Raw genomic sequence first — 24,734 nt, 5'->3', positions numbered from 1 at the left:
ACTCAGGCGCCAAAGCTTTCGTTAGACAAAATGTGGCGCCGAATGTCAAGTGTCTGAGGTACATGGGTATCCTTGAAGACGGTAGCCTCGCCAATGTCCATGAAGTAGGTTAAAACTAAACATCTAAGTGCCTTGCCCGACGGGGTGAGCGTGTACGAAGGTAATTGGAAGATCGGTTGGGAGTTACTTCACGGCCGTGATTGATGATGCCTGGACGACCGAGATCAGACATGTGCAATAGGAGAATGTATTTCGCCTGCAGGAATTCAGCCGTTAGAAGGTACACAATGCGGGCTAGCGTTGTCATTATAGTCAAAAACATGCCCACGCATTGCCTCTCCTCACCCATTGGCAGAAGGAGAGCAGCGAGGAGGGAGACATGTACCCATAGATCACCAATGCGCCAATCAACGCCGCTTAACTCGAAGCGTGTGGGTCAAGGAAAGGTGAGGACACTAGCCCGACTTATAAATAGTATCATGATATCGAAGGACCTACTTCCAGAATGGTTTACAAACAAACCATACACAACAAGTACTCTGCTATCTTGCTGCTAACACCGTTTCGTCTTCCACTTAGGTGTCCTTGGCAAAACAGTTGTTGATCGCTATGACCTGTTACGCTGCATTGGTGACACTGGGTACCTTACGGACTAAAGAGCCACATAAAGCAGGGCAGACTACATTACTCCAAGGCCAACGAAACGAGTAAGCCAGGTTAGGGGCCAACATAGGTAGAGTCGATTCCCATCTTGCACTTTCCCAGATTGAAGAAGTCCCACGAACTGTGGGATCGTGTGGCGTGGATGTAGGTTGACCGGAAGCACGGGGATTCGGCCGGAGAACCATCAGGGGTCTCAGGTAAGAATGTTGGCGATGTAGGAAACTGCATACACTGACCACGTTATCGCTTTCGATATACCTACATGTGCCAATGGCAGAATGTCCGCTTCCCCTTGGCTTCGATTGTGAGTGCTGCAACAGCCTTACCGGTACTCTGTAGGCTTCCTGCAGGTCGAAATCGAGACGCGGTAGGTTTGCCGCGGAGATGTGGGCCAGTGCTTTACGACGCTTCCTGAGGTGCCTTGTTTCGGTTGGATCGCACGTGGGTGAGCTGAATGAGCAACAGCTGGTAGACCGTGAGATCGTGACTATATTTGCATCATTAGAGTCTTGTTTAAACCACACTTTCAAGGTGGCGCGGAATTGGGTACGGACAAATAACACCGCATTGGAGGTGTGCATGACCGCACACTCATAGCAACAAAGCAAGCAACCTGCTGTCAGCTACGACGTGATTGATACTTACGACGCACGTATTGCACTGTACGACGACCTTGTTCCCTGTATGTCATGTGCTGACGAAAACAAGCAGTCGGAACGCTGAGGGCGAATTGCCAACAAATCGCAAATCCAATCCTCGAGCTTCTCCAGTCCTCTGTGATGCGCAGGTTTGAGCTGGAACAAGAATAGGACGACGATCGGACAGTGATAACTGCTCGATTGGCCCTGTATAGAGGTGCCAGAGTACCGACGAATGTTCACTTTCTTGCAACTCTTTCACCCACTTCCATGACACACGCAGTAGACGAAGAGACTCCCTTGTTGCACGTTCAAGAGCAAAAGCGGCGCAGGACCCCTTTGCCATGGCGTCAGTTCAGTATTATACTTTTCCTACAACTGTCCGAACCCCTCACCTCCCAACTCATATCGCCTCTCGCTCCTCAGGTATGTTGATCGTCGGGTATGTGCTGTGTGATTGACAATGTGTTACAGTTAATCCGAGATATTGGCGTCACCCGTGGGGACGAAACCAAGGTCGGGTTCTACGTCGGACTCCTGGTGAGTGTCTCCCTAACTCGATATACGAGATCCTTGCACTGAACTGAGGCGATCGCAGCACTCCTTGTTCTTTGCTACGCAGGCTCTCACCGTCTTTCATTGGAGCCGGGTATCTGATCACATTGGTCGGAAGCCCGTCCTTCTGACGGGCCTTTTTGGTTTATCCCTTTCGATGTATTGCTTTGGTTTATCAAAGACTTTCGTTGGTCTGGTGCTGAGGTCAGTAATTCTGCCTGGCTCGCACCCATATTTGTTCAAACTTCTCATGCATATTATAGCCGTTCCATTACTGGCGCTCTGAACGGTAATATTGGCGCCGCGAAGAGTATGATAGTGGAAATCACCGATGAGACGAACCTGGCACAGGCTTATGCTTACACGCCAATCGCTTGGTCGAGTGGCAGCACGCTAGGGTACGCCACCACTTAGGGTGTGTGATCCGCGCATTGATGCCATGTCCTCAGTCCCTTGATTGGAGGCTTCTTCGTTCGCCCTGCCGATCGTTTTCCCAACGTACTTGGGCACGTGAAATTTTTGAGAGAATACCCTTACTTCCTTGCATGCGCAATACCAGCGACTTTCACGGCGATCGCTTGGATAGTGACGTCTTTATTCCTGAGAGAGGTGCGTGACGTAGTGATGCAGTTTGCCTGTTCATTGAATATGCTATCATGTAAAATTCAAGACTCTACCAAATAGCGTTTCCCTCAGACAACTGATGCAATCGAAATTTTTCTCGCGATGCTTTGATAAGGCAGGTTTTGAATCACCCAAGTCCTCCACTGGGATGCTCACCGCCGGTGAAAACGACGAGATTAAGCCGCTGCCTCTTCGCGCCCTTTTAATTCCTCGGGTGTTAATCACCGCAGGAAATTATGCTGCTTTGTCGACTATTGATATTGCATTCCGCGCGGTGCAACCATTGTTCTATGCAACCCCCATTGAACTCGGTGGTCTTGGTCTCGATCCACCTCAAATCGGCAACATACTTGCAGCTTATGGCACCTTAAGCGGGCTCTTCCAGATGTTTTTCTTTGCAAGCTTGCACGATCGGTTTGGTTCCAAAGCCATCTACACTGTTGCGGTGCTATGTGGCATTCCATTTGTCCTGACGTGCCCGGTGATCAATGCCCTGGCGAGAGCATATGGGTTGAATTGGGCAGTTTGGTGTGTGATTGGTGTTCAGATTGCATGTTGTGTGCTTTTAAACCTTGGTTTTTGTGAGTCACTCAAACGAAATGGACTAGTAACAACGGTACTGACACGTCGGTACAGCTTGCATACTCATCTATATTGCAGCTGCGTCTCCCAACCGCGGCTGCCTTGGTGCGACCAACGGACTCGCTCAGGTGTTGGTTTCAATCATGCGAAGCATTGGACCTGCATCTGCAACGTCGATATTCTCGCTCTCGATCGAGACGCCATCCCACGCGTGGTTCGTGTACTACTACCTCCTCGTCATCGTCGTCATCGGTATTGGAGTGTCTCTCCTTCTACCCCGAAGGTTGTAGGGAAAGTAATGGCTTGCGAAATCCCTCGAATTATTACTATTTCCAGCACGATAGATAGGCTGTACATCTATCGGATATGTACGCATTTATGAATCCGACGACCTGTCCACTGCGCCCCGATCAGTTGTGATCTCCACTACAGTTGCGGCTGTTCCAAGAAGTTCGCTCATGCAGTGTCAAACAACGACAAATAAAGGGTGCACTGCCATCAGTCTCATAAAGTGGACCAAAGCACTCCGCTGGCATCGCATCTCTTGTCCTCGAGACCCTCCTACCTCACCACAGTCCACTCCGGTTTCTGGTGTCCTGGGTAGGACAGTTATCGATCTCCATGACCCGTTGGGAAACTTTAATGGCACTAAGTGCCTCGCAGACTAAAGAGGCACAGAGCGCAGCCCAAACTGCATTACTCGAGCGCCAACGAAACGAGGAAATGAAACGGAAGAAGCAGGAAGAATGTTTACGGAAGGAAAGAGAGGAACAAGATAAACTACGCAAGAAACACTTCGAGGAGGAGAAGAAACAGCAGGAGTTGGAGGCGAAACGAGCGGCTGACTTGGCACGGCTGGGGGCGGAGGCAGCACGCCGAGAAGAGGAGGCTAGAAACGCATTGCTATATGGACCGAAGAAAACCAAATGGCCGACCTCTAACGGAACGGCGAAAGACGAGATCCGAAAACGCAGACTCCCATCGGACGACGAGAGTAACTCGCGTTCCGGCTCACCTGCTATGGCGCTTACAAGGGAGGAGAAGCGGCAACGCAGACTCGAGGCTGAAATGCGGCGCTCGTATTCCGCTAAGCGCTCTTCAACTACGGCGGGCTACAGAAAGGCAGGCAGACCACTGCCAGGGGGAGCCATTGACGCCACGTCAGCCCCCTCTGCCGACTCTGGGTCTAGTGCGCAGTCAGTGAAGGAACGACTTGCATCGTTGCCCAACACTCTCACGAAGCTCAACGTGAACAAGCGGGACACGAGGACTATCGACGAAATTCTCCAGGACAGAGCAAAAGCCAAGCATAGCGTACTCGACGGTGACGAAGCTCGCGAGTTTAACGACTGGTTTGGAAAGTCCAAGAAAATGGAACATGTTCCCGGTAGCTCTCAGTCCTCCAGTGGCCAGGGCTCGGGTCTCGCCTCCGGGGCGGCGTCTCCGTTGCCGTCGAGCGCAAGTAAGTGGCATTCCATGCCCGCTCACCCCCACGACTGTCGTAACACTTCGCAGAGTCGACTTCACACCCAACGTCGAAAGCCTCAACGACTTCAAAGGTGGCCACTGTGCCCTCTGCTGGCAAATCTGCCTCGTCCGGAGCTCAGCCTAGAGCTGTTATCCCCGCAAAGACGGGTGTATCCGCTGCTAAGTCGGCGAGGGATGATATTAGGGGTGCATCCTCTCCTGGGGCAAAGCCTGCCCATTTGAAAGGGTCTTCGACGTCGATAAAGCCACAGCCACCGAAGTCAATGTCGGCCTCGAGGCCTGTCACTGCTCCCGTACTGCCAAAGAAGCGGGCGCAATCTTCGTCGCGTTCAGCGTCCCCTCCGCCCAAGCGGCGTGCAGAGTCACCTGCTGATGCTATCCGTTCTGAAATATGGAAACTATTCGGAAGGGACCGGGCTGCTTATGTGACAAGGGACATTGACAGTGACGATGATGATATGGAAGCAGATGCAAGTGCTGTCATGAAGGAGGAGCTAAGAAGGTTAGCCCATCCCATCACTGGCGTTTCGTGCCTGATCTCATGTATTCAGTTCCCGCCTCGCTAAACGTGAGGATGACGTTGCCTTGCTAGAAGAGAAACGCCACGAAGAAGAGAAACGCAGGAGGAAGCGCGAGAAGGAGTTGAGAGAGAAACGCGCCTAGACCATACTACGGTATTCATTAGGCTATGCATGGACTGTTCTAACTTGTGCTTTTCTCCCGGAGGACAGATACCCCCAGTGGAATCGTCGACCTTGTTGCATTTCACAATTCACAGCTACATATCTAAATGTGATATATAGGTCCAGACGCATTCATCACTACTTACCGCGTCTATTGTTTGATATCTTGTGCATATGTTCCATTACCCAACAATGCTGTATCCACACATCTATTTTCCTGCACGCTCCACGGGCACCTTTATATCATCTAAGTTATGTAGGCTCATATGTTACATCAATACATAAAGCTCGACGAAGAGAATATGAACTTCAGATGTAGAGTATTACCATGTCAGTGAGCTGTGCGAGTATTATGTACCTTCAACTGCTTTCATCTGCTCGGAAGCGCTTGGTAGGCCCATACTGGCCTCCCTGCCCGCCTTGCATAAAGGCCGGATTGAAGTGACCTTGCATGCTGAAGCCACCGCGGCCACCACCGCCCATTCCCATACCTATACAAATACATCGGGTGGATATAAGAACAATGCCAGACAACGAATCGTTAGAAGCCCATACCCATGCCTCCCATGCCTCCCATGCCTCCTCTACTTCCTACCATCATCCCACCTCCTCTAGGGCCTTGGGGAATCATCCCCCCTCGTCCTCCGACAAAGCCACTACCCATGCCGCCGAAGCCACCCATACCCATATTACCCATCCCCATACCACCCATTGGTCCCATAGGCATGTTCATGCCCCCCATTCCCATATTACCCATCATAGCAGGCATGCCACCACGCATCATACCGCCCATCATTCCACCACGCTGCATACCCATTACATTCTGTGCACCCCCGCCGCCCGTTTGGGGGCCGCCTCCTCGGTATGTGCCTCCTCCGCGACCAGTCCCGGCACCTCCGGAGGCCGTCCCACCACTTTGCTGTCCCATCCTCAGCTCGCGTGGGGGTGGTTCTGGTTGGACTTGTATGTCTCCTGTCAATGTGATGCGAAGGACGGGTGACTCACCTTTCGGTAGTGTGCGGAATGGATTCCCTTGTGCAGAATTAGTAAGCGTTGCTGTTACTCGTCTGTTCTGAAACTCGCTAGAAATAGATGACATCATTGAACGACTTCTGGCAGCGACTACGAGGGAACTTACTTGTTGTCAAACCACGTTTTGATAGCATTGGCAGCTTCGAAGTTGGCACACTCTACATATGCAACTCTGTACAACGTTAAGGGACCTCTGCCAGTATGAACAGGGGCCACATGACCTCACCCTTTGCTTTTCCCGTTGACTTTATGCTCTGAAAATGTGATGTTCCGGTGGTCAACGTTCATTCCAACGTTGAGAGCGACCTGACGGAGGTCCTCATCCGTAGTCCACTGCCGACAACGACAAACGAAACGAAAAAGAGGGATAAGAATAACGCCAACATGGACTAATCGACAGGACAAAACGGACCCATTGTAAATCTCCGATATACAGCGCATCGTAACCCGCCACAGATGGGTCCCCTCCACCGCCCATCTGTCCACCGTTAGCCATGCCTGGGCTATAATTACCGTTCGCAGTGCCGTTCTGAGTAGGCTCGGTCTTGGCTTGTGAATTTACTGGAGTAGAACGTGACTCCGAGGGAGAGTATTGTCCTTCCTCCTCCCGGGGACGCTTGTTGCCGGTTGATGGCTCAACAGTGGTGGCCACAGTTTCGACAGGTTCTTCTACCTGGACCTCGTCTTGCAGTAGGTCACCCTTGAAGCGCACGGGCGGTTTCTCCAAGTCAGCAGACAAGCTATATGCGCTGTGTGAACCAGGACCTACCTGGTCATCTGTGTGCAACACGAAGCCGTCGTCTTCGCCGTAGATGTCAAAATCGTCCTCAGGCATGACTCAGACGCAGAATTCGTGGAGAATAGAAACTCTTTTGCACTAGAAAGTAGAATGACAGGATTTGTTGAGTACCCAAATGACAATATAACCGACGACAGAGACAGCAACGACAGAAAATGCGCGTATACAGGATTTTTGCGCGCTACGAAAATCAGTGACGTGGACAGATGGAAGACGTCTTACATGGGAAGGTATGGATACAGTGACAGTGACTACGACGCACTCCTCCGCCGTTATATAGTTCTGTAGAGAACCAGGACAGTAGCTGATAGTAGACACCGACAACCACCGCTTAACAGCGAACAAGAATGTCGAATGCGTCCGTGAAGCGGCGAGGATGACGACAGCAGGGCAAAGGAAACAAACAGAGATGGGTTTTCTCACTCGTTGCACCCTCTTGGATGTATAACCTCGGCCATGTTTGTCACTCTTTGTTACGTGTGGCACATTCACTTGCCATGTCATCAACAATTTACACAGCAAGGGCACACAAGCACATGATAGTACTAATCATCAATCAAAGATCACCACTTCATGTCTTCTGTCGCAGTGCATCCTGCACGACCTCTTCCTGACGAGCCAACCACAGCCCGAAGGCAGGAGTTCGTAGCCACTTCTCATAAAATTCCCTTTGTTTTGAAGAGGACTTGAAAGGCAGGGCAGAGGGACTCGACCTCAATGACGAAAAGAACTCGGCGGTATTGAATGGTTTCAGTCGGCGGAGACACAGAGTCTTATTACGTTCCGCTGGCGATGGTATGAGAGTGTTGAGATAACGATTCAATGGCACGAGAACGGCATTGGTGCGGGAACAAAAATGTCTTCGCAATTCCAACGAAGCTTGCATTCCTGCAAAAAAAAAGAAGCGCATACATCCGTGTACTCGCGGTTATATATTCGAAATACTTACTGTCCGACGTGCTCGAGGTGCACGCCTTTTCAAGACGTTTCAGTAGTTGACGATCTTTGGAGATGTACCGCCGATGAGTTTTAGTCATCCATCCCGCACTGGGACCAGCGACAACCGTGGTACCTGGTCTGACGATAACCTTAAATCTGAGTCTCGACTTCTTTTTGGCCCGAGAAGCTCACCTTGTTTTCCGTCCCACGCTCAAAACATGGGGCCAATGAGTACACGACTTTTCAAAGAACGGATTTGTGACACCAATGACTAAACCCGTTTTTGGGGGAGACTTGTTCACCAGCAATGCATGATCTCTGTCATGAATAGTAAAGTATGGTCGGATATCTGCCGCCAATGGAATCTACCCCAAATGGTCATCTCTCAAAAATGGTTCGAGTTCGAAAGAATACACACGGGGCGTATAAGATCGCGCAGCCACCAGACGGCCTGGCTTGTCATGGAAGGCGAAGGGCCGTAGACCAATATGGGCTCACATAATATTAAACATTCCCAGACAGACCACAGATGGGACAACGAAGCCTCAAACAAGTTGATCGAAGGAGGGTAGAGCGGCACTGATGATGCCAGCAACTAAACACCAGTCAACTTATGCATCAGCAAGAACAAAGAGCAGACTGACATGCTCTGTAGGATCGAATCCTCCTCCAAAAGAGGCAGTTTCAACGAGCTGCTGACTATCGATGCTCGTTGGCAGTTCGACGTGGAGCACAGATCCTAGGAAACCGAGTTCGAGAGTGGAGCCTGGCGACGGGCTCGGCCTTGCTTTAACAGAGGGTATCAGCGGGATCTAATGGACGGCTGGCCCGTGTACGCACCAATTTGCAACGTTGTAACACCCTGTTTCCAACATAGTAATGCCATGGTTTTGAAAAAGGGGCCCAAGCTTTGAGACTACGCTCGTGAAGAAGGCTGGGTATTGATGATGCGTTAGAAGCACCAACGAAGACTGGGTTGAAGGTAAATATTCGGCCAAGTTCATATCAGAGAAGATGCCCTGATACCTGTCGATACCCGCGTTTGGAGTTCGAATCTCGTTTTTGGCTGAAGTATGAAAAGCCATACATGAAGCCATCCAGTGGCTCCGGTCTCTTGAAAGAATCCTGGCAAGGTGTATGAAGAGAGTCTGGAAATACTCTTATCCTAAACGAGTGAACCTCTGTCCCTTGATCGAATTGCAGCGAGTCCGGAAAAGCAGAAAAGGCACTTTTGCGTGTCATCAGTTCGATTAGAAGCCGAGATAAATGATACGACAGACATGTTCTCTGTTTCGGAGGGTGATAGATATACAGGGGGGCATACGGATCGAACAACAGGTCCGAGATCAAGGTCGAAATCAACTACAATATTGAAACGGTCTGCGTTCCAGGAGGTATATGACAGGAGCAGTCTTACCTACGGCGAAAGCGAGTACCCACTGTCGCATCTTCAAAACCTTATCATGCGGGAAATCAAATGAACCGACTTCCGTGCTCTTCTGCCCGCCACCGTTCTGCATCAGAAGGGAAAGACTGCGTGATTGTGAAAGCGTCCGTTGGTGAGACACGCGTTTCTCATCGTGAACCTCCATCACGTTGGACGTGGATGTTGATTTCAGATGGGCAAGAGCATGGTGTGATGTCAAGGACAACTCGAGATGAACTTGGGAGGCTTGCCGAGAGGGAGAAACTGCACTCGATGTTTCTGCGTCCGAGAAAGTCAAAGTGCTTGGCGAGTAGTACAAACCAATGTCCTGTTCCTGGAGATTTGCTTTTGCATCAAACTCCAGCGTCATTAGTAGTGCAAGACGGATGGGTGGGCACCCGGAAGACCGTGGTATGGAAAGCCAGACGGTCACGCTCAGGTACATGGTAGGAGATGTGCCGTACACCTACTGCATTTGGTAGTCGGCCACCTTGGGACCCGGGACAGCCCCAGAAAAATACACATGGGTGTTTATAGGTATTTATGCAGACTCTGCCAAGGTCAAAGTAATGACATCCTAGTTACTGTAGTACTACATAATGTATCAAGTACCACAGGTACTTGCCTTCCACTAATACCATGCCTTGCTGGGAGAGCATCAGTGCAAAAGTGTGCTCAGAATCGCTGCTATTCAGGGCATCGATGATCATATCAATTGCCAGGCAGTACTGTGAAAATGAACCTTCAGTATCTCGGTAGCTGTCAAGCGCACTCTAGAACTTCAATTGCAGCTGCTTGTTGAAAGCCGAGACCGAAGCTTCACATTATGTAATTGTGTAAGCCACACCTCTCGTGGAGCGCTGCCTGCCCTTGCCCGCCTGCCATAGATAATTCCATAGCCACTGACAAGTTAAAAATGCTGCTGGCCCACCACTACTCCCAACCCACATCCGCATTTGGTATATATTGAGATTTCCCACCCTACTGCCCTGTAGTCCCCTGGGTCAGCTCCCTTGCCCTACCGGGCTCTATCTTCTGCTGGCATGCATCATATATGATCATTAACATGAAGTATAAGTATATTAGAGCATAATTGAACACTTAGTCGAGTATACTAGTGGCCCTGAATAGCTTGGAAATGAGATAGGGGTAAAAAGCCAAAAAGCGGACGCTTTTCTGATATATTGGACATATCTACTTGGTTTTCATGTCTCCTTCAAGGTAATATGTATGCCTACAGCATATCCAAAGTTCATAGCCTTTGATGGAGTACTTTACATGTGGTGACACAATCTCCTCCTCCCTGTATTTCACCATAGAAAATTTTTTCTGGGTCTTTTTGTGCTGGTACTGTGATGTAACATGGTATAGTAGTTACACTTCGTGAATTGGTGCATAATTGGACCGCCCATCAGGTGGCTGAGAAGCTCTGAATTGCTAGAAACGATTTCAGGGGTTACAGACAAAAAAGTGTTCGCAATTTTGCTACATTTGATATGGGCATTTGAGAGGGACATCCCCTTGTAGTGGCCCTCTGTACCTATATGATATCACAAGCTCATTGAATGGGGTGGAGCTCCTGAGGTGTTGTGCCATGGTCTTCCCCTGCTGGTATTTGGGGGCTCCATCAATTTCCAGGAAGTATATTGCTATTCCGACTATCTAGGGATCTATTGAATACTTATTCACAACCAAAAAAATAAATACCAAGTCCACAGCAGAAGGGGAGAGAGCAGGGGAAGGAAAACAATCACCCAGAGAGCGTGGGAAAATGCGCGAAAAGTTGCGGAGACTTTTAGAACATATCAAAAAGATGGAATGGTACATCATACACAGTGTCTGGTGCTCAATGGATGGTAGTACTGGGATTTTAACATCTGATAGCTCCTCCTAGAATTATATTACGCCTACTTCAGTGTGTCACACCCTCAGAACTTGAGACTTGGTACCAGTCTCTTATCCTCAGTAGTGAAATGTATTTACTGGATCAGAAGTCCACATGTATCATTTTTCACATATTTTTGGGTTCTCTGGGTAATGCAGGTATTATATTACATGAAGGCATGTCCCATGACCAAGGGGAACATGGTACTCCATCCATTGAGTACCAGACACTGTGTATGATGTACCATTCCATCTTTTTGATATGTTCTAAAAGTCTCCGCAACTTTTCGCGCATTTTCCCACGCTCTCTGGGTGATTGTTTTCCTTCCCCTGCTCTCTCCCCTTCTGCTGTGGACTTGGTATTTATTTTTTTGGTTGTGAATAAGTATTCAATAGATCCCTAGATAGTCGGAATAGCAATATACTTCCTGGAAATTGATGGAGCCCCCAAATACCAGCAGGGGAAGACCATGGCACAACACCTCAGGAGCTCCACCCCATTCAATGAGCTTGTGATATCATATAGGTACAGAGGGCCACTACAAGGGGATGTCCCTCTCAAATGCCCATATCAAATGTAGCAAAATTGCGAACACTTTTTTGTCTGTAACCCCTGAAATCGTTTCTAGCAATTCAGAGCTTCTCAGCCACCTGATGGGCGGTCCAATTATGCACCAATTCACGAAGTGTAACTACTATACCATGTTACATCACAGTACCAGCACAAAAAGACCCAGAAAAAATTTTCTATGGTGAAATACAGGGAGGAGGAGATTGTGTCACCACATGTAAAGTACTCCATCAAAGGCTATGAACTTTGGATATGCTGTAGGCATACATATTACCTTGAAGGAGACATGAAAACCAAGTAGATATGTCCAATATATCAGAAAAGCGTCCGCTTTTTGGCTTTTTACCCCTATCTCATTTCCAAGCTATTCAGGGCCACTAGTATACTCGACTAAGTGTTCAATTATGCTCTAATATACTTATACTTCATGTTAATGATCATATATGATGCATGCCAGCAGAAGATAGAGCCCGGTAGGGCAAGGGAGCTGACCCAGGGGACTACAGGGCAGTAGGGTGGGAAATCTCAATATATACCAAATGCGGATGTGGGTTGGGAGTAGTGGTGGGCCAGCAGCATTTTTAACTTGTCAGTGGCTATGGAATTATCTATGGCAGGCGGGCAAGGGCAGGCAGCGCTCCACGAGAGGTGTGGCTTACACAATTACATAATGTGAAGCTTCGGTCTCGGCTTTCAACAAGCAGCTGCAATTGAAGTTCCACTGTTCTCGACAGTGGCCAAGAGCGAAGCTTCAAAAAATACAGTGTAGGGTGTTTTCTGACGAAGAGAGTGATGATGATGACCTATTCCTAGATAAGTGGTAGATACTTTGTAGTATGTCAGGCTCGTATCTACATTTTCGTGGCCATTTTTCGTGATTCATTATAATATATGCAAAGCCGTTAAATTATACCTCGGGTAAGTTTGCGGTGTCTTGGGTCCCAAGGGGGTCAATTACCAAGTCTAGTATTTACGGGCGCCTCGCCCACCGCCTTTCTGAGCGTGACTGTCCGGCTTTCCATACGTGGAGAGCGTCAGGGTGATGGTTGGGCCAGCAGGCGAGGAAGGTGGGAGCATGCTTATGGTCATATTTGCTGTTATGGTATCGGAATCAATTACGTAGCAGCCACCATCATCATTTGACCACCAACTCAACTGCCAATCAGCAACCATGGTCGGTGCTAATTACATGGGTGGAAAAAGGTTTGACTGGACCTGCTACCCACATTATCAGAGTTAAAGCACGACGCCTAGAAATGCAGTACGTGCGAAGACAAAAGACGCGGCTGGCCGTGCACAAAAACGACACTTTGTAAAACAACGTCTAGCGAATGCTCTAGGACACCGTAGTCCTGGGGATCGTCGTAATTCCGGTCCATTGCGTTCAGCTTCTTTGTTGTCCGAGATATCTCTCGCCCACGCACCCCATAACACTAGAAGGTCTCCACATGTCCCCCTCAATCAGTATTATACGTTATCTTCTGATAACGAGAATGGCCGAAAACGACCATCCAAAGTACTCTCTGCATTGGATACGTCGGATCGTATGCTTCTGTGTTTCCGAATCCTTGTCGGCGCTAAGGATCTGTTGTGTTAGACATGTCGATCCGAGCTGCTATCGATCGGATACTTCAACTACCAGATCTAGTTGGTGCTCAAGCGGTTACTCACAAGGACACAGTGCCCTGCGGGGGCGCGAGAACGGCCAACGACAGTTCTGATGAATATGGAACTAACGACCAAGTACTTCTTGATCTCGGGCAAGAATATATTGGCTAAACAGTCCTCGTGTGTCTCTTCACAGGATTCTCCTTTTGATACCGAGCATTTACAGCGACCAGAAAACAATAATACAGACGAGGGGATGGCTTCCCGGAATTTCCGTGACAGTGGATATACCGAGAGAAGAAACTCGAAGGCACCTTTCTCTACTCAGGGCGCTCTCTGTGCCCAAAGTAATCAGTTCTCGCCCCTTCCTCGGTCTTCTCCCTTCACCACCGATTCTTCCTTTATGGATGTTGATCGCGACATGATCTTGGAGTTCGAGTCTTCACCAAGGCCTCCCCCTAGTCCTATAACCGAATGGTCTAACGAGCAGTCCATGATGTTTGGCCACTACTTCCCGGCAACACAACACATGCACCCATCGAAGGATTCGGGGCACCGGTCAGACTTGGGGCACTTTCAGCCCTTATCTCGTATTTCTACTAGCGGCGACAAGTTTTCTGGAAGTAAGATCCACTCAAGTCCTGAGTTGTCGCTTTCCTTCCTTTCACATCAGCCTACGTTCCGAGGACTGGAATTTTCCGACAGCCCTGACCGGGTACGTTGTATTCATGAGACGCAGCCTGTAAAGGACAATTCAGATATTGTCCCTATGACTCACCTGCCGCTTGACTTCCTTTCCGATCCGGATCCCTGGGCAACTATTGGAAGGATTCTGCAAGTGGAACGTTTGAAGGTTACATCTGACGTAACTTCATCCAGTGAATGTCCGATCGACTTTACCAAAGGAAGGGAAGGCGTTGGTTACTCCGTGAAAACAGGGAGAGATGTCACCAGCAGCATGTTCACTGGTGCAGTTTCAGATTCCTCACCGAAGGAAACGGCGGTCGGGTCTAATCAGTACTTCGGAGATAATGATTGTTCCCTCTCTAGGACTGCATCGCGGTTTGGTTCAGTTCACAAGCCTCTTGAGGATGCCTTGGCGCACGATCTGAACACATTCGATGATGACGTCAAGCTATCCTCGCGGTTGCGAAGCTGGCCTCCCTATCTGGAAAAAAATGGGCCTACTGAAGGAGATGGGGCACGAATGATGGGAGGTCACTTGCTGACTGAACTGGAATGCCGGACATCCGATGCCTTTCCAGAGAAAAACGCAGCTATGGTTTACGACGGACCATGTTTATTTGGTGATTCTGACTCTGAAGACGATTAACTTCACATCATTACTTGCTTATATGAAGTATCGTTTGTAGTACATGTACTGCGTGGCTGCAATTGTTTGGCACCTCAGCCACGTGTCGCGCGGACGGTCCCTGGCCACATCGAGACGCGATCACCGACTTAGTGTCGGACAATGATAAGTTCGTACTTTCTGGCTTCACACGAAGTTCTTTCCATCCGCTATCCACTCGCAAAGTATTCATGAACCCGGAGGAAAGAAAGCAGTTGGAAGCAAAACTATGTCGAATTAACTGGGACGAGTTTGACACTCTAGCGCACCGCACAATATATGGCCGGTATCACGACTCTATTGCGTGGTTGTTTCTTACCTGAATTCCAGATGAAGTTGCAGGTACAGCAGAGGCTGTAGGCAGCGGTAGCGCGGACATACCACCTGCCTTGTTGTTCTATGCAATTCGAAACATTCTTTACCCAACGTTCATCCTTGGTCAAATTCCCGATCTGCTCAACGTTCTTACAACCATCGAGGGATTGCGCCAGTTCGCTACCAAAAAAATAGGGCATATACTCGCGTTGAACCAGTTGTACATAGAGCGCCCGCCCGACGACCGGGAGGTCAGGGTGTTGACAACGAAAGAGATCCGCGCTCTCGCATCTTGTCAAGCACAAAGCGAGTCCTTGAGAAAACAGTATTTCCTCCTCTTGAAGAATCTCTGCCAAGCAGTAAGTGGGTCGCTGGGCGACTTCGTTGTGTATCACTGAAGACCTTTTGCGCAGTATATTCATTATCTGTGGACATCGCCCGAGTCATGCCTGCTCGCAAAGCGATTGAATGACTTTTTCCCCGGTTGTCTGGAAGGCTACAGCCAGCCATCCTCTCTCCGCTTCCAGATGGATCTCAGCGAGAACGAGAGGGCCGAATTTGGGGAGTTAAAAGAGGAAGTTTCAACATGGATGAAGACGATACTTGAATGGGAGTATGAACGAGAGAAGTCAGGAAAGCGGCAAGAGTAAGCTACGGCAATCTTGTATCTCGTTCTGTGTTGGTCTCATGTTTGATTAGCCATTCGAAGGCCGATCTAGGGGCTTCTTTCAAAGATGACTTCCAAGTCGCCTTCCCCCCTCATGTTGGTCATGCTGACATATTGGACGTGTTAGTAACATACCTCACGCGCGTCGAAGACATGATCAACAAGTTGGAAAAGTGGTTCCCACCATCGACCTGACCTGACTCAATGCCAGCTACACCAACTGTCTTTCGGTGGTATCTCACACGGCGCCAGATCTATCGGACTGCTGCTGCTATGTCACATTCATCGATTGTGGATTTGCGCTTGGACACCCAGGTAGCGCTAGCTTCCACAATTTTCTCCTTTGTCAGTCGCCCCGTATATGCGTTGGCTACTTTGGTCGAGGATCCATAGATAGCAGGAAGCACCTCTGCTCCACTTATCTGGGGATGGAAGTGATTGTACGATACGTCAATATCTCGCAGCGTCTACGTACATAATAGTTACATCAACCCCGCAACGAACTGGATAGCACAGAGATCCAGTTGGCATACGTTCGAGGTTGATAGTAAATGGAAATAGGTTTTTCCGCACGTTCCTAGTGGTGTAGTGATGACACGAATGTCCTTCCGAAGCAAAATGTACGGGACTTCCTTAACTTTGCCTTAGTGAGTTAAGCTTTTTAGAAAACGCCTCTCGGCATTGATAGTGGGTAACCTCTCCACTGTAACGTGGCATGAATACCTCCTAAGAGCACTCAAACTCGGAAAACTGACCGTGGCGCATGCACTGCAATGACACTACTTCCCAGTCGCTTATGGCATTGGGGGCATCTGAAAAATAGATCATTCCAGTCAGTTGTCAGTATACATTATGGAAACATAGTAACATACATTCTGCTGTCCGTCACTTTGACGCGTCTAGATTCGAGGATCATCAACGTCCTGGCAACCTGCTCGCTCCGCGCCTTGTTGATTTCCCGAATAACGTGACTATCACAAACTGGCATCCGCAGAGCCTGCTGCAAGAACTTCCGCACTTCCTCCGCTGATACGAGAGGCGGAAGTAGTTGCAGTGTCTCGACGGGATTTAGTCGATGGCTCTGCCTTCTCATCAGATCCAGAGCAGGTGGAAGGAGGTTGGGAAGATCCTTCGCAGTGGGTCGTAGGTAAAGTTTCAGCAGCGTCAAGAATACGGTGTTGGTCTCAGTATCGGGGTGGTACACACGTTTGCAGTACCTAAAAAGACAGTAAACAACTGCAATACGTAGATGGTGACGGCGATCATACTCCTCGGCCTTCTGGAAATTGCCTAACTTGTACGCATACAGTTCTAGGGCGTGCTCATGTCTTCCCATGCGACCTAATAGTATGGCTCGTGCTTCGTAAAGATCTGTGGAAGGCATCATCAGCTTTCACTGCTACGCTATGCGACTAACCGACCTTCTGAAAGTCGGCCATATAGGCGGGCAGGATGGTAATGGTTGGTCGTGTCGATGAAGTGGAGAAGCTTCGCGTACGTCTCGTCCCGTTTCTCTGCGAGATCACAACATTACATCCTACAAATTTTGAAGGGAAGAGAGTCCTACGGTTGTCCCCACGTTTCTTAGCACTGATGGTAATGCTCAAGTAGAGCTCAGCAAGGCGATCATGCAACATGCCACCGTCTTCATGTTTCTCTTCAATAAGGTACTCAATATAACGTGCGGAAATTTGAGGGTCAATCTTCTCCAGGTAATCAACCACATGGGAACGGGGAAGTTCAACATCCTCGGACATGAAAACCTGATGTTGACGTCAGGATATGGTAGAACGAAATGTGGTTCATGGCTGTATTACCTGGAGACCCATTTCACGGTCTTGGTCAAACACCCAACGTGCAGACTTGAATATCTGGTCCAAGTACTCTGGCCCCAGTTTCTGGAGATAAGAAACCGTCGGATCGAGCTTGTCCCTAATATCATCTTCATTCTCGCTCAGTCTGTGAATAATTGTCGGGAATATGACATAGACCGCCGAATCAATAACTCACTGCTGCAAGAGTGCCAGGGCTTTCGCGTGCATCTTCTTCCCATTATATAAGAAGATCAGCTCTGCAAATTTCTGAAAAAAAGTTAGTTGTTGTTAACCCTTGAGTACTTCCAACGCCCACCTCACGGGCGCGCAGCTCCTCCTCGACTTCCGATACTTCACACCAATTCGCAACTCGACACAATGAACCAAGTAATGCAGGCCGGTAAAGCAAATATGACTTAAACAGTGCCGTGTCTACGATTTGGGCGAAGTGGATCAGTTGTTGCGGCGTTAGCGACGTCAGAGGAACGTTGGGCAGAGAAAATAGTTCCTCTGTAGAAGTTTCCGAAAGAGTTGGCCATTGGTGAGATTGGGCGGACGTAATGTTAACCGCAGCTAATGCTCCCGCAACCTTCGGTCTGCGGTCTGTTAGATAACGCCAGAGTACTTCAACGGCACGGGTGGAATCATCTGATTCCCCACTTGTCAGATGCCATTTAATCACAAGCGTGACCCCGTTACCTAGTGGCTGCTTAGCTTTCCTTCTACCACTCAGAGAAACCACGTCGTCGTCCTTTGCTGCAGACGGTAGTAAGGAACCAAACATTGTCTTTGATCGCACACGAACGGAACCCGTAGGAGAAGGTGATCGTTCGATAATTTTCTCCTTGCTGCCTTCTTTCGAGGTATCGCTTGAGTTTGCGGACGTCGAGTCTTCAGGTTTAGGAGTTGGATTTGCAGGACCACCGAATAATGGTATCCATTCATCCTGAGGGACAGACAGCCGACCGGCCACTCGTTCCGGGTAAAGAGCAACCACCTTGGCAGGGTTGAGATCGAGTTCTAGGAAAGTATTGATAGCATCATCGTACTTCCCCGCGCGGAACTGAGCAACTGCATTCAGGGCACGTATTCGAGTGCATCGCTCGTCCTAAAAATAATGAGAAATAGAAAACCAAATCTACAAGCGTCCGGTTACCTTGTCGGGAAGCACAGCAGTATCCAGAGTATTCAAGAGGGCTAACGCGTCTGCATACGACCCTTTCTGCACCAACTCATCAATCTGTTCGCCCCATGGTTTCATCTCGAACTTCCATACACAACTGCCCTCGGTAGTGGCGATCGTCCGATCAACCGGGGTAGAAACGAGGAAAAGAGGTGACTTAGCAACCAGAGACGCAGTTAACAGGCGGATGGAACAGTTAGCGTTGGCAGGCACATTGGAATTAGGGCTGTGGAAAGGGGAACGGAAGGGTCTGCACAGGTGCCGTAGATATTGACGACACGACTTGCACAACTGGCGCTGGTATCGTGGTCTGTGGGGTCGTCGATAAGCCAGACGACGAACTGCCTTCTTCTGATACTGGAACAGTTCCTGGTGGAAGGATGGAAAATACGTATGGGCTCACGTATGCTAGTAGACCGATTAGAAAGGATGCACTTTCCAGCGAGATTTCCTACCGATTTCATCTGGCGGACCCGGCCAATCAATAATATCAGGCCTCGTCTGTTTACCGTCAACGCCCACTATGAACCCCTGGTCTGATACGGTCATCAACATCGAGAACAGGACAAACCGGGAGAACACGTACTATCCCTGACCACCAGAGTCTCCGTTTCACTAATCCTTACTATGTTGGGCTTCGACTTCGCACCCCGACTAAGCATCATATAATTACCCAAACCCGACAAAGCCCCCATAGACGTAGCAGGTGCTATTGGCAAAGTCACGTCTACGGCAGCAAGTTTGCTGATAGAAAACACGGCATATTCAGTGGGTGAGTATGCGAAACAGACATTGTCGCGGTCCAGGAAGGCGATGAGGCGAGGCGAGTGAGGTAGAGCCGCTTCCTTCGTATAAAGCAAAGCGATCAGACAGTGGTCAGCGACAAATAATCTGTCCTACACACTTTGATTTCTTGAACCTCCCCGTCTTTCCAACAGTATACGACTACTCTCCTGCGGCACCCAACGATGAGTTGCGTAACCATGGTTGGTATGGCTGTCGTCCCATCGCCTGATGACCGGGTGTCGATTACAGAGGAATATGTAGCGAAGGATAGTGCACCCTTGGTCTTAGTAAGTGGTGTCGGTGGGGAAAAGGACGGTAATGGGTAAAGAGTCACGAGTGTTTCTAGTACCTAGCTAGCATCGATTTGCCAATCCGTGATTGCAATCAGACCACTCACCAGAAAGTAGAACCAGTGAATTCAAATCTTTAATATATCCTAGTTGATCAATGGCTCTCCGTGACAATCCTTTCCTTAGTCTCAACAAGCACGGACTGCTCGTTAGGATCTGGCAACCGATTAGGTTGAAGATGTCGAGTAACAGCGACGTCCGACTTACTTGTAGAGTCGCTCAGGTCATGTATGTGTAGATTTCCCGTAGAGGTTCCAATATACAATCTGTTTCCTGAAAGACAAACGGTCCACACCATGTGCACCGGGGTAAAGGTTCCGCATTACCTTGGGCAAGGATTGACTCGGGCCGTTCCTTGAAACCAGTAATAACAATACCCGGCGTGTTGAAAGGCGCCATATTCGGTCAAATCCTACTGTTGCCTCTCACTGACAACGGTGGTCAGATGCAACCACTTCGCAAGTCAATGGTCGTGTTCAACGGCACTTTAGCCAATTACCACTCTCGTGGCAAGTTCTATTTACCGGACCGCTTCGGACCGCTGGCGGAGACAAACAACCAGTAATGGCAGCAGGGACATCTGGTAGGGGACACTATGGATGCAGAATATGTAGTACCATAACATGCGAAACACACTAAGGTTCTTGTAAGGATGATTTCCGTCTATTCTCACCTCAATAGAAGTTGCTGATGACTGAACGTCAGAAACTGAACCAGCCGATGGAGAGTGAGATCTTGCGCAGCCGCAAGGGCGGACATGTCTATGCACCATGAGTAGTTGCAGTGACGAGAGAAAAAACGGTACGTAGGCAAGATCTTCCTTGGAGACCGGGAGGGGTCAGGGCCAGCAGTCTACGAGCACCATAACAAGCTTCTGTAGGAAAATCCTTGCACCAGTATCACAAGCAAGATCCGCGAACACTCTGAGGAAGCGAATGTGGTCTCAATGCTGCGGATGGTACACTGATGAGGGCAACTTCCGTCAATAACACGTCTGGAACAACGGCATAATTAACCATGCCTCGAAAAGACCAGACAGCTGATCACAGTAAGGAGGATATTCTCGTGCTGATGGATAGCTTTTCATTGCAAGCAACGTCGGGTGTGAGTGTTTCACCAGTTAATATGCAATGTGAGAGGTCACAGTGCCCATCCCCATGACAAAGGTAGTGGTGCAAGCAGGTAATCTCAGTGTCATAGGAGGTTGCCGACGGGTCTCCAGACAGGAGAAGAACTGACGGCCATCAAAGAAAGCATTTTCATAAGGAAGAATGCACAGAAAATGGGCGTTCGCTATCACCAAAGAAATGGTTCCGTTGGGATTGCAGTACAAGCGAGGGGTCTGGGAGCCTTTCGTGCGAAGAAAGTGCAGGGTCCAGATTTTGTGCGTGCGTGTGATCTCACTGCTTGTTGCTGCCGGACAACGTTCACACATAGCTCCCAGAACAATTACAGTAGCTCGTCTTTCTCCTGCGTTTGCTGGACCTGCGCGCGCACCTTGTTGGAGTCCTTAAGCAAGCGATAGCATCGAGGATTCTGTTTCGCCGCACAGCTCGTCGATCGGAGAGTGACTCAATCGGGCAGACGGAATGTAGAATATAGTACCCTCACCCCAGTCGACCTTCAAACAATCCAGCCATTTGAGATGTGTCGCCCCACACCGGGCCCGGAATCTCACATCTCACGGTCCGTGGACTTGTCGTGGACCGGCCAACCCCGACCCGTGCTACTGCGGGTGACAGAGGGTTTTTTCAGACTGGAACAGCCTGCATCCAGGAACATGTTTCGTATGCCGGTCAAACTTCAGGCATGAAATTAGCTGAGACGTCAATCAAAGTAGTAAACATATTGTTCTCGCTCTCCTGCGACAATTCCTCCCCTCGCAAACATGCCATGTTCAAGATGAGTCGGGTTCCCTGTGAGTAGTGTCTCGGTGAGCAAGATATCTCGTCGACCTCTCATCGACTGTACTTACACTTATCGAGTGAACGGTCACAGCCCAACTATACCAACATATGGTCAGTAATAGTACGACGAAGGTAAAAGGCAGCACGTACAAGAACAAAGTGGCTGGATACCAATGTAGTCTTATCATGATGAAGCCACAACATATCAGCGCTAGCCAATGAGAGTGAGTTGACTACAAAAACAATTATTAAGATATTCCTGACCCATTATCGCAAAGTATGTGATAGTTCCATCGCGAACAATCTGGAATGCAATGGTTGTCCTCAAAAATCCGCCAGTCTCTAAATACGATTCTACATAACGTCATGCAAACAAAGGTGGTTTGAACGACCACGGCGGCAGCCCTAAGAGGCTTTAGACTCAAAATCCCGAAAAATTAGAGGACGTACGCTTGTATCTGCACCACGGGTGATAGGGTGTAAAGAATACAGTATTGATAGTAGCGAATGCAAGTCCACGCATGAGGCAGGACACACAGAATTTCAATTGCCATGATGCAACCAAGTAGGCCAGATACCCATCGATGTCTACCGAATAGTGCAATAACTAATGCGAGGCGCATGATGATCACGGAATCTGGAGAGCGAACCTGGAAAACACCCACCTCTAAGTGCCAATACGAGCTCCAACGCGATAGTTATAACTTGTATCAGAATTATCATGTACGCATGCCACAGCTTGCACCCAATGGGGGATAGAGTATCTCTCCCAGATAAGTCAGGGAAAACGATTTGATGCAAGCTGAGGAGCTATTAGAACGAAACCACCGTCAAAAGACAGCACACTTACATCTGCGCGAACAGAGGAAAATAACGTAGAAGGAAGTACAACCACTTGATGGGGCGCCCCTTCATTCTACAAAAAGTGAATTCCGATCCTCACGATACAAAACGACAGAAAATTCACTCACGTCCATATACAATGAACCTCATCGCCCATCATTAATAGGGAGTCCCACAGTAATACGGCAAGTGAAGCCACTGGACAACCCATGATTTCTTGAGCACATCCTTGAAAAGGAAGACAGACATACCACTGTGACTGCGAATACTGCGGATAGCTGCGACAACTTCATAGTTGGCGTCAGACACCATTGTCGGGAAAGAACTTTATGAATGACCTTCTCGACAGCGAGCCTTATGACTGCTATCGAGTCTACGGTATTAGTCGCCCGTGTACATGGCATAGGATTATAAGTAAAGGGCCAGACAGGCCAACTGCCAAGAGCCGATGTGAAGTGTAGAGTCTATAATTAAACGCAAGGAAAGGGGTACTCGGGCCAATTGAATTATCACGAATGGTTCGCGAATAAGATCTTGAGACCCGAAGGCGGAAAATGCGCCAAAAGTTTGAAGGTCATACATAGACACCGTGCTGTAGAGAATTCACACATCTTGGGCAATCACTGCAAATTGTGACAAAGCCACAGCGCCGGAGTCAAAACGGAAACCCCGATTACTGTGGTTTTTGGCTCGCCTAAAAAAGGTACGGCCAACTTACCAGCCAACCGGCACTGGAAGATTCAGTTGACAACATTGGAATCCCTGGTCGTCGCACAGGATGGCTTGAAGTACGTCATTTCCGAGACAACGGAATGGCTGGTATACCCACCGCAGATATCCGAGATTGACGCAGCTGGTGGTTTGATGGCATCAATGGCCAGTGGACTTGTCACGCAGGGCTGAGGCTCTGTTTGGGCGGGGCATGTTGATATGGAAGTGCCACTGCGCCACCGAGTGCCTACAGAACCACTTGCCTTGGGTGAGTGCCATGTGCTTTCACGATGCAAACGATGGCGGGGATAAATCATAATTACCTCATGACTCCTTTGCAAGACTGGGTGTTTGTTGTAATCTAGAGACCACACGCGAAATTTCCCCGTGGAATACCTCCTTCCGCATCTACTTGGCATACCTGCTATGTGCCGCCGCCCTCACGCCAGCTGAAAGACCACTCCAGAAGCTCCTCCAAGAGATTTGGAGAGGGGCCTCAGCACTGATAACCAGGCTATAGTCAGTATTGCCACTGCCCACCTGATGTTTCATCCGTTGGCTTGGTCGCAAAGGTGGTTTTGGCTAGCAGAGCGTCCATCTCGTCCACTCTGATTTCAGGGAAAACGTCATTGTTCAGGGACCACCTACAAGTGATTACTCCTGTTGCATAACAATCGGGTGAAGTATCGTCGATATTGATTGTCCAGATATAGAGCTCCACGAAGGAGACGTGACACCAAGCATATCCCTCCACAATAATCGGCGTGCTAATGTGGACCAGTTTGTTGCAGTTGGTGCGTAAGTTTACAAATTCCTTCGTGACCAGTACCCTCCCCTTAGTTTGGAAGTATGCCTACGAATCGGATTTCTTTTGAGGTGAAACAAACTGTCCCTTACATACCCAGAACGATGTTGTAATACATTGCATGTACGTAGTACTTACCTGGAACGAGTTAGACCATCCGACCTGTGAGCCAGAGCTACTCGCATTCCCTCGGTCTCCAGCCTTTCTACAAGGGTCTCACCATCTACAGGGCCGACGGAATCCTATCCATCCCGTCCCGTTCGCAGTGCTTTTGGGTTGGTACACCAGATAGCGCCAGTCGTATTGCAATGATCAGCCAACAGCGAGAGGACACAGTGGTGGTGGCAAAAGGGGTTCGACACGTCAAACACTCAGGGAACGGTTTCAAACTTTACTTCCGAAAACTTACGTACGCCGGAGCTGTTATTAGGTTTCGAATCAGCGTGCCTAACCCATTGGTCGACTGCCCCAGGAGCTGGCGAGCGGTTCAGTATGCAGTAGTATGGAGGT

At 49.1% G+C, this 24,734-nt stretch overlaps 8 protein-coding genes across 8 annotated transcripts; 4 read left to right on the top strand and 4 right to left on the bottom strand.

Annotated features, from left to right (window-relative positions):
• Window positions 1–1,571: 1,571 nt before the first annotated feature.
• On the top strand, window positions 1,572–3,352 carry F5J12DRAFT_892777 (major facilitator superfamily domain-containing protein; the record flags this gene model as incomplete). Its single annotated transcript, XM_051747600.1, has 7 exons — window positions 1,572–1,727; window positions 1,776–1,841; window positions 1,900–2,060; window positions 2,120–2,254; window positions 2,306–2,465; window positions 2,527–3,061; window positions 3,117–3,352. 7 exons carry the CDS (start codon window positions 1,572–1,574, stop codon window positions 3,350–3,352), a joined length of 1,449 nt encoding a protein of 482 aa, XP_051599967.1.
• Window positions 3,353–3,683: 331 nt separating this feature from the next.
• F5J12DRAFT_720720 (SPT2 chromatin protein-domain-containing protein) lies at window positions 3,684–5,213 on the top strand (the record flags this gene model as incomplete). The annotated part of the gene is made up of 3 exons (XM_051741254.1): window positions 3,684–4,524; window positions 4,578–5,052; window positions 5,102–5,213. The coding sequence occupies 3 exons, from the start codon at window positions 3,684–3,686 to the stop codon at window positions 5,211–5,213; spliced, it is 1,428 nt and encodes a 475-aa protein (XP_051599966.1).
• A 380-nt stretch (window positions 5,214–5,593) lies between these two features.
• F5J12DRAFT_721074 (uncharacterized protein) lies at window positions 5,594–7,100 on the bottom strand (the record flags this gene model as incomplete). The annotated part of the gene is made up of 8 exons (XM_051741281.1): window positions 5,594–5,724; window positions 5,789–6,106; window positions 6,149–6,184; window positions 6,239–6,315; window positions 6,372–6,437; window positions 6,492–6,598; window positions 6,678–6,965; window positions 7,035–7,100. The coding sequence occupies 8 exons, from the start codon at window positions 7,098–7,100 to the stop codon at window positions 5,594–5,596; spliced, it is 1,089 nt and encodes a 362-aa protein (XP_051599965.1).
• Window positions 7,101–7,635: 535 nt separating this feature from the next.
• F5J12DRAFT_905649 (uncharacterized protein) lies at window positions 7,636–9,523 on the bottom strand (the record flags this gene model as incomplete). Its single annotated transcript, XM_051748689.1, has 9 exons — window positions 7,636–7,952; window positions 8,014–8,141; window positions 8,196–8,368; window positions 8,422–8,598; window positions 8,648–8,786; window positions 8,844–8,974; window positions 9,030–9,231; window positions 9,284–9,383; window positions 9,421–9,523. 9 exons carry the CDS (start codon window positions 9,521–9,523, stop codon window positions 7,636–7,638), a joined length of 1,470 nt encoding a protein of 489 aa, XP_051599964.1.
• Window positions 9,524–12,964: 3,441 nt separating this feature from the next.
• F5J12DRAFT_100408 (uncharacterized protein) lies at window positions 12,965–14,914 on the top strand. The gene is made up of 4 exons (XM_051737957.1): window positions 12,965–13,087; window positions 13,139–13,428; window positions 13,482–13,627; window positions 13,689–14,914. The coding sequence occupies exons 1-4, from the start codon at window positions 13,056–13,058 to the stop codon at window positions 14,823–14,825; spliced, it is 1,605 nt and encodes a 534-aa protein (XP_051599963.1). The 5' UTR covers window positions 12,965–13,055; the 3' UTR covers window positions 14,826–14,914.
• Window positions 14,915–15,223: 309 nt separating this feature from the next.
• F5J12DRAFT_720803 (uncharacterized protein) lies at window positions 15,224–16,020 on the top strand (the record flags this gene model as incomplete). The annotated part of the gene is made up of 3 exons (XM_051741260.1): window positions 15,224–15,517; window positions 15,572–15,804; window positions 15,858–16,020. Coding segments are annotated over 3 exons (690 nt in total), but the record flags the coding sequence as incomplete, so codon positions are not given.
• A 438-nt stretch (window positions 16,021–16,458) lies between these two features.
• F5J12DRAFT_905648 (vacuolar sorting protein 39 domain 2-domain-containing protein) lies at window positions 16,459–20,357 on the bottom strand (the record flags this gene model as incomplete). Its single annotated transcript, XM_051748688.1, has 18 exons — window positions 16,459–16,528; window positions 16,581–16,637; window positions 16,698–17,042; window positions 17,094–17,196; window positions 17,247–17,339; window positions 17,393–17,588; window positions 17,643–17,757; window positions 17,836–17,906; window positions 17,956–18,287; window positions 18,339–18,747; window positions 18,796–19,072; window positions 19,098–19,230; window positions 19,278–19,358; window positions 19,409–19,667; window positions 19,727–19,950; window positions 20,006–20,114; window positions 20,149–20,231; window positions 20,285–20,357. 18 exons carry the CDS (start codon window positions 20,355–20,357, stop codon window positions 16,459–16,461), a joined length of 3,030 nt encoding a protein of 1,009 aa, XP_051599961.1.
• Window positions 20,358–21,754: 1,397 nt separating this feature from the next.
• F5J12DRAFT_782851 (uncharacterized protein) lies at window positions 21,755–23,020 on the bottom strand (the record flags this gene model as incomplete). The annotated part of the gene is made up of 10 exons (XM_051742775.1): window positions 21,755–21,874; window positions 21,934–21,961; window positions 22,016–22,076; window positions 22,130–22,219; window positions 22,316–22,323; window positions 22,403–22,472; window positions 22,531–22,667; window positions 22,716–22,781; window positions 22,837–22,936; window positions 22,960–23,020. 10 exons carry the CDS (start codon window positions 23,018–23,020, stop codon window positions 21,755–21,757), a joined length of 741 nt encoding a protein of 246 aa, XP_051599960.1.
• Between the last annotated feature and the right edge of the window lie 1,714 nt (window positions 23,021–24,734).

The sequence above is a fragment of the Pisolithus orientalis genome, assembly GCF_024613125.1.
Source record: "Pisolithus orientalis strain OTSU chromosome Unknown F5J12scaffold_14, whole genome shotgun sequence".
Classification (NCBI taxonomy): domain Eukaryota; kingdom Fungi; phylum Basidiomycota; class Agaricomycetes; order Boletales; family Pisolithaceae; genus Pisolithus; species Pisolithus orientalis.
The sequence above is the reverse complement of the archived record's forward strand: the minus strand, read 5'-3'. Positions and strand labels throughout refer to the sequence as shown.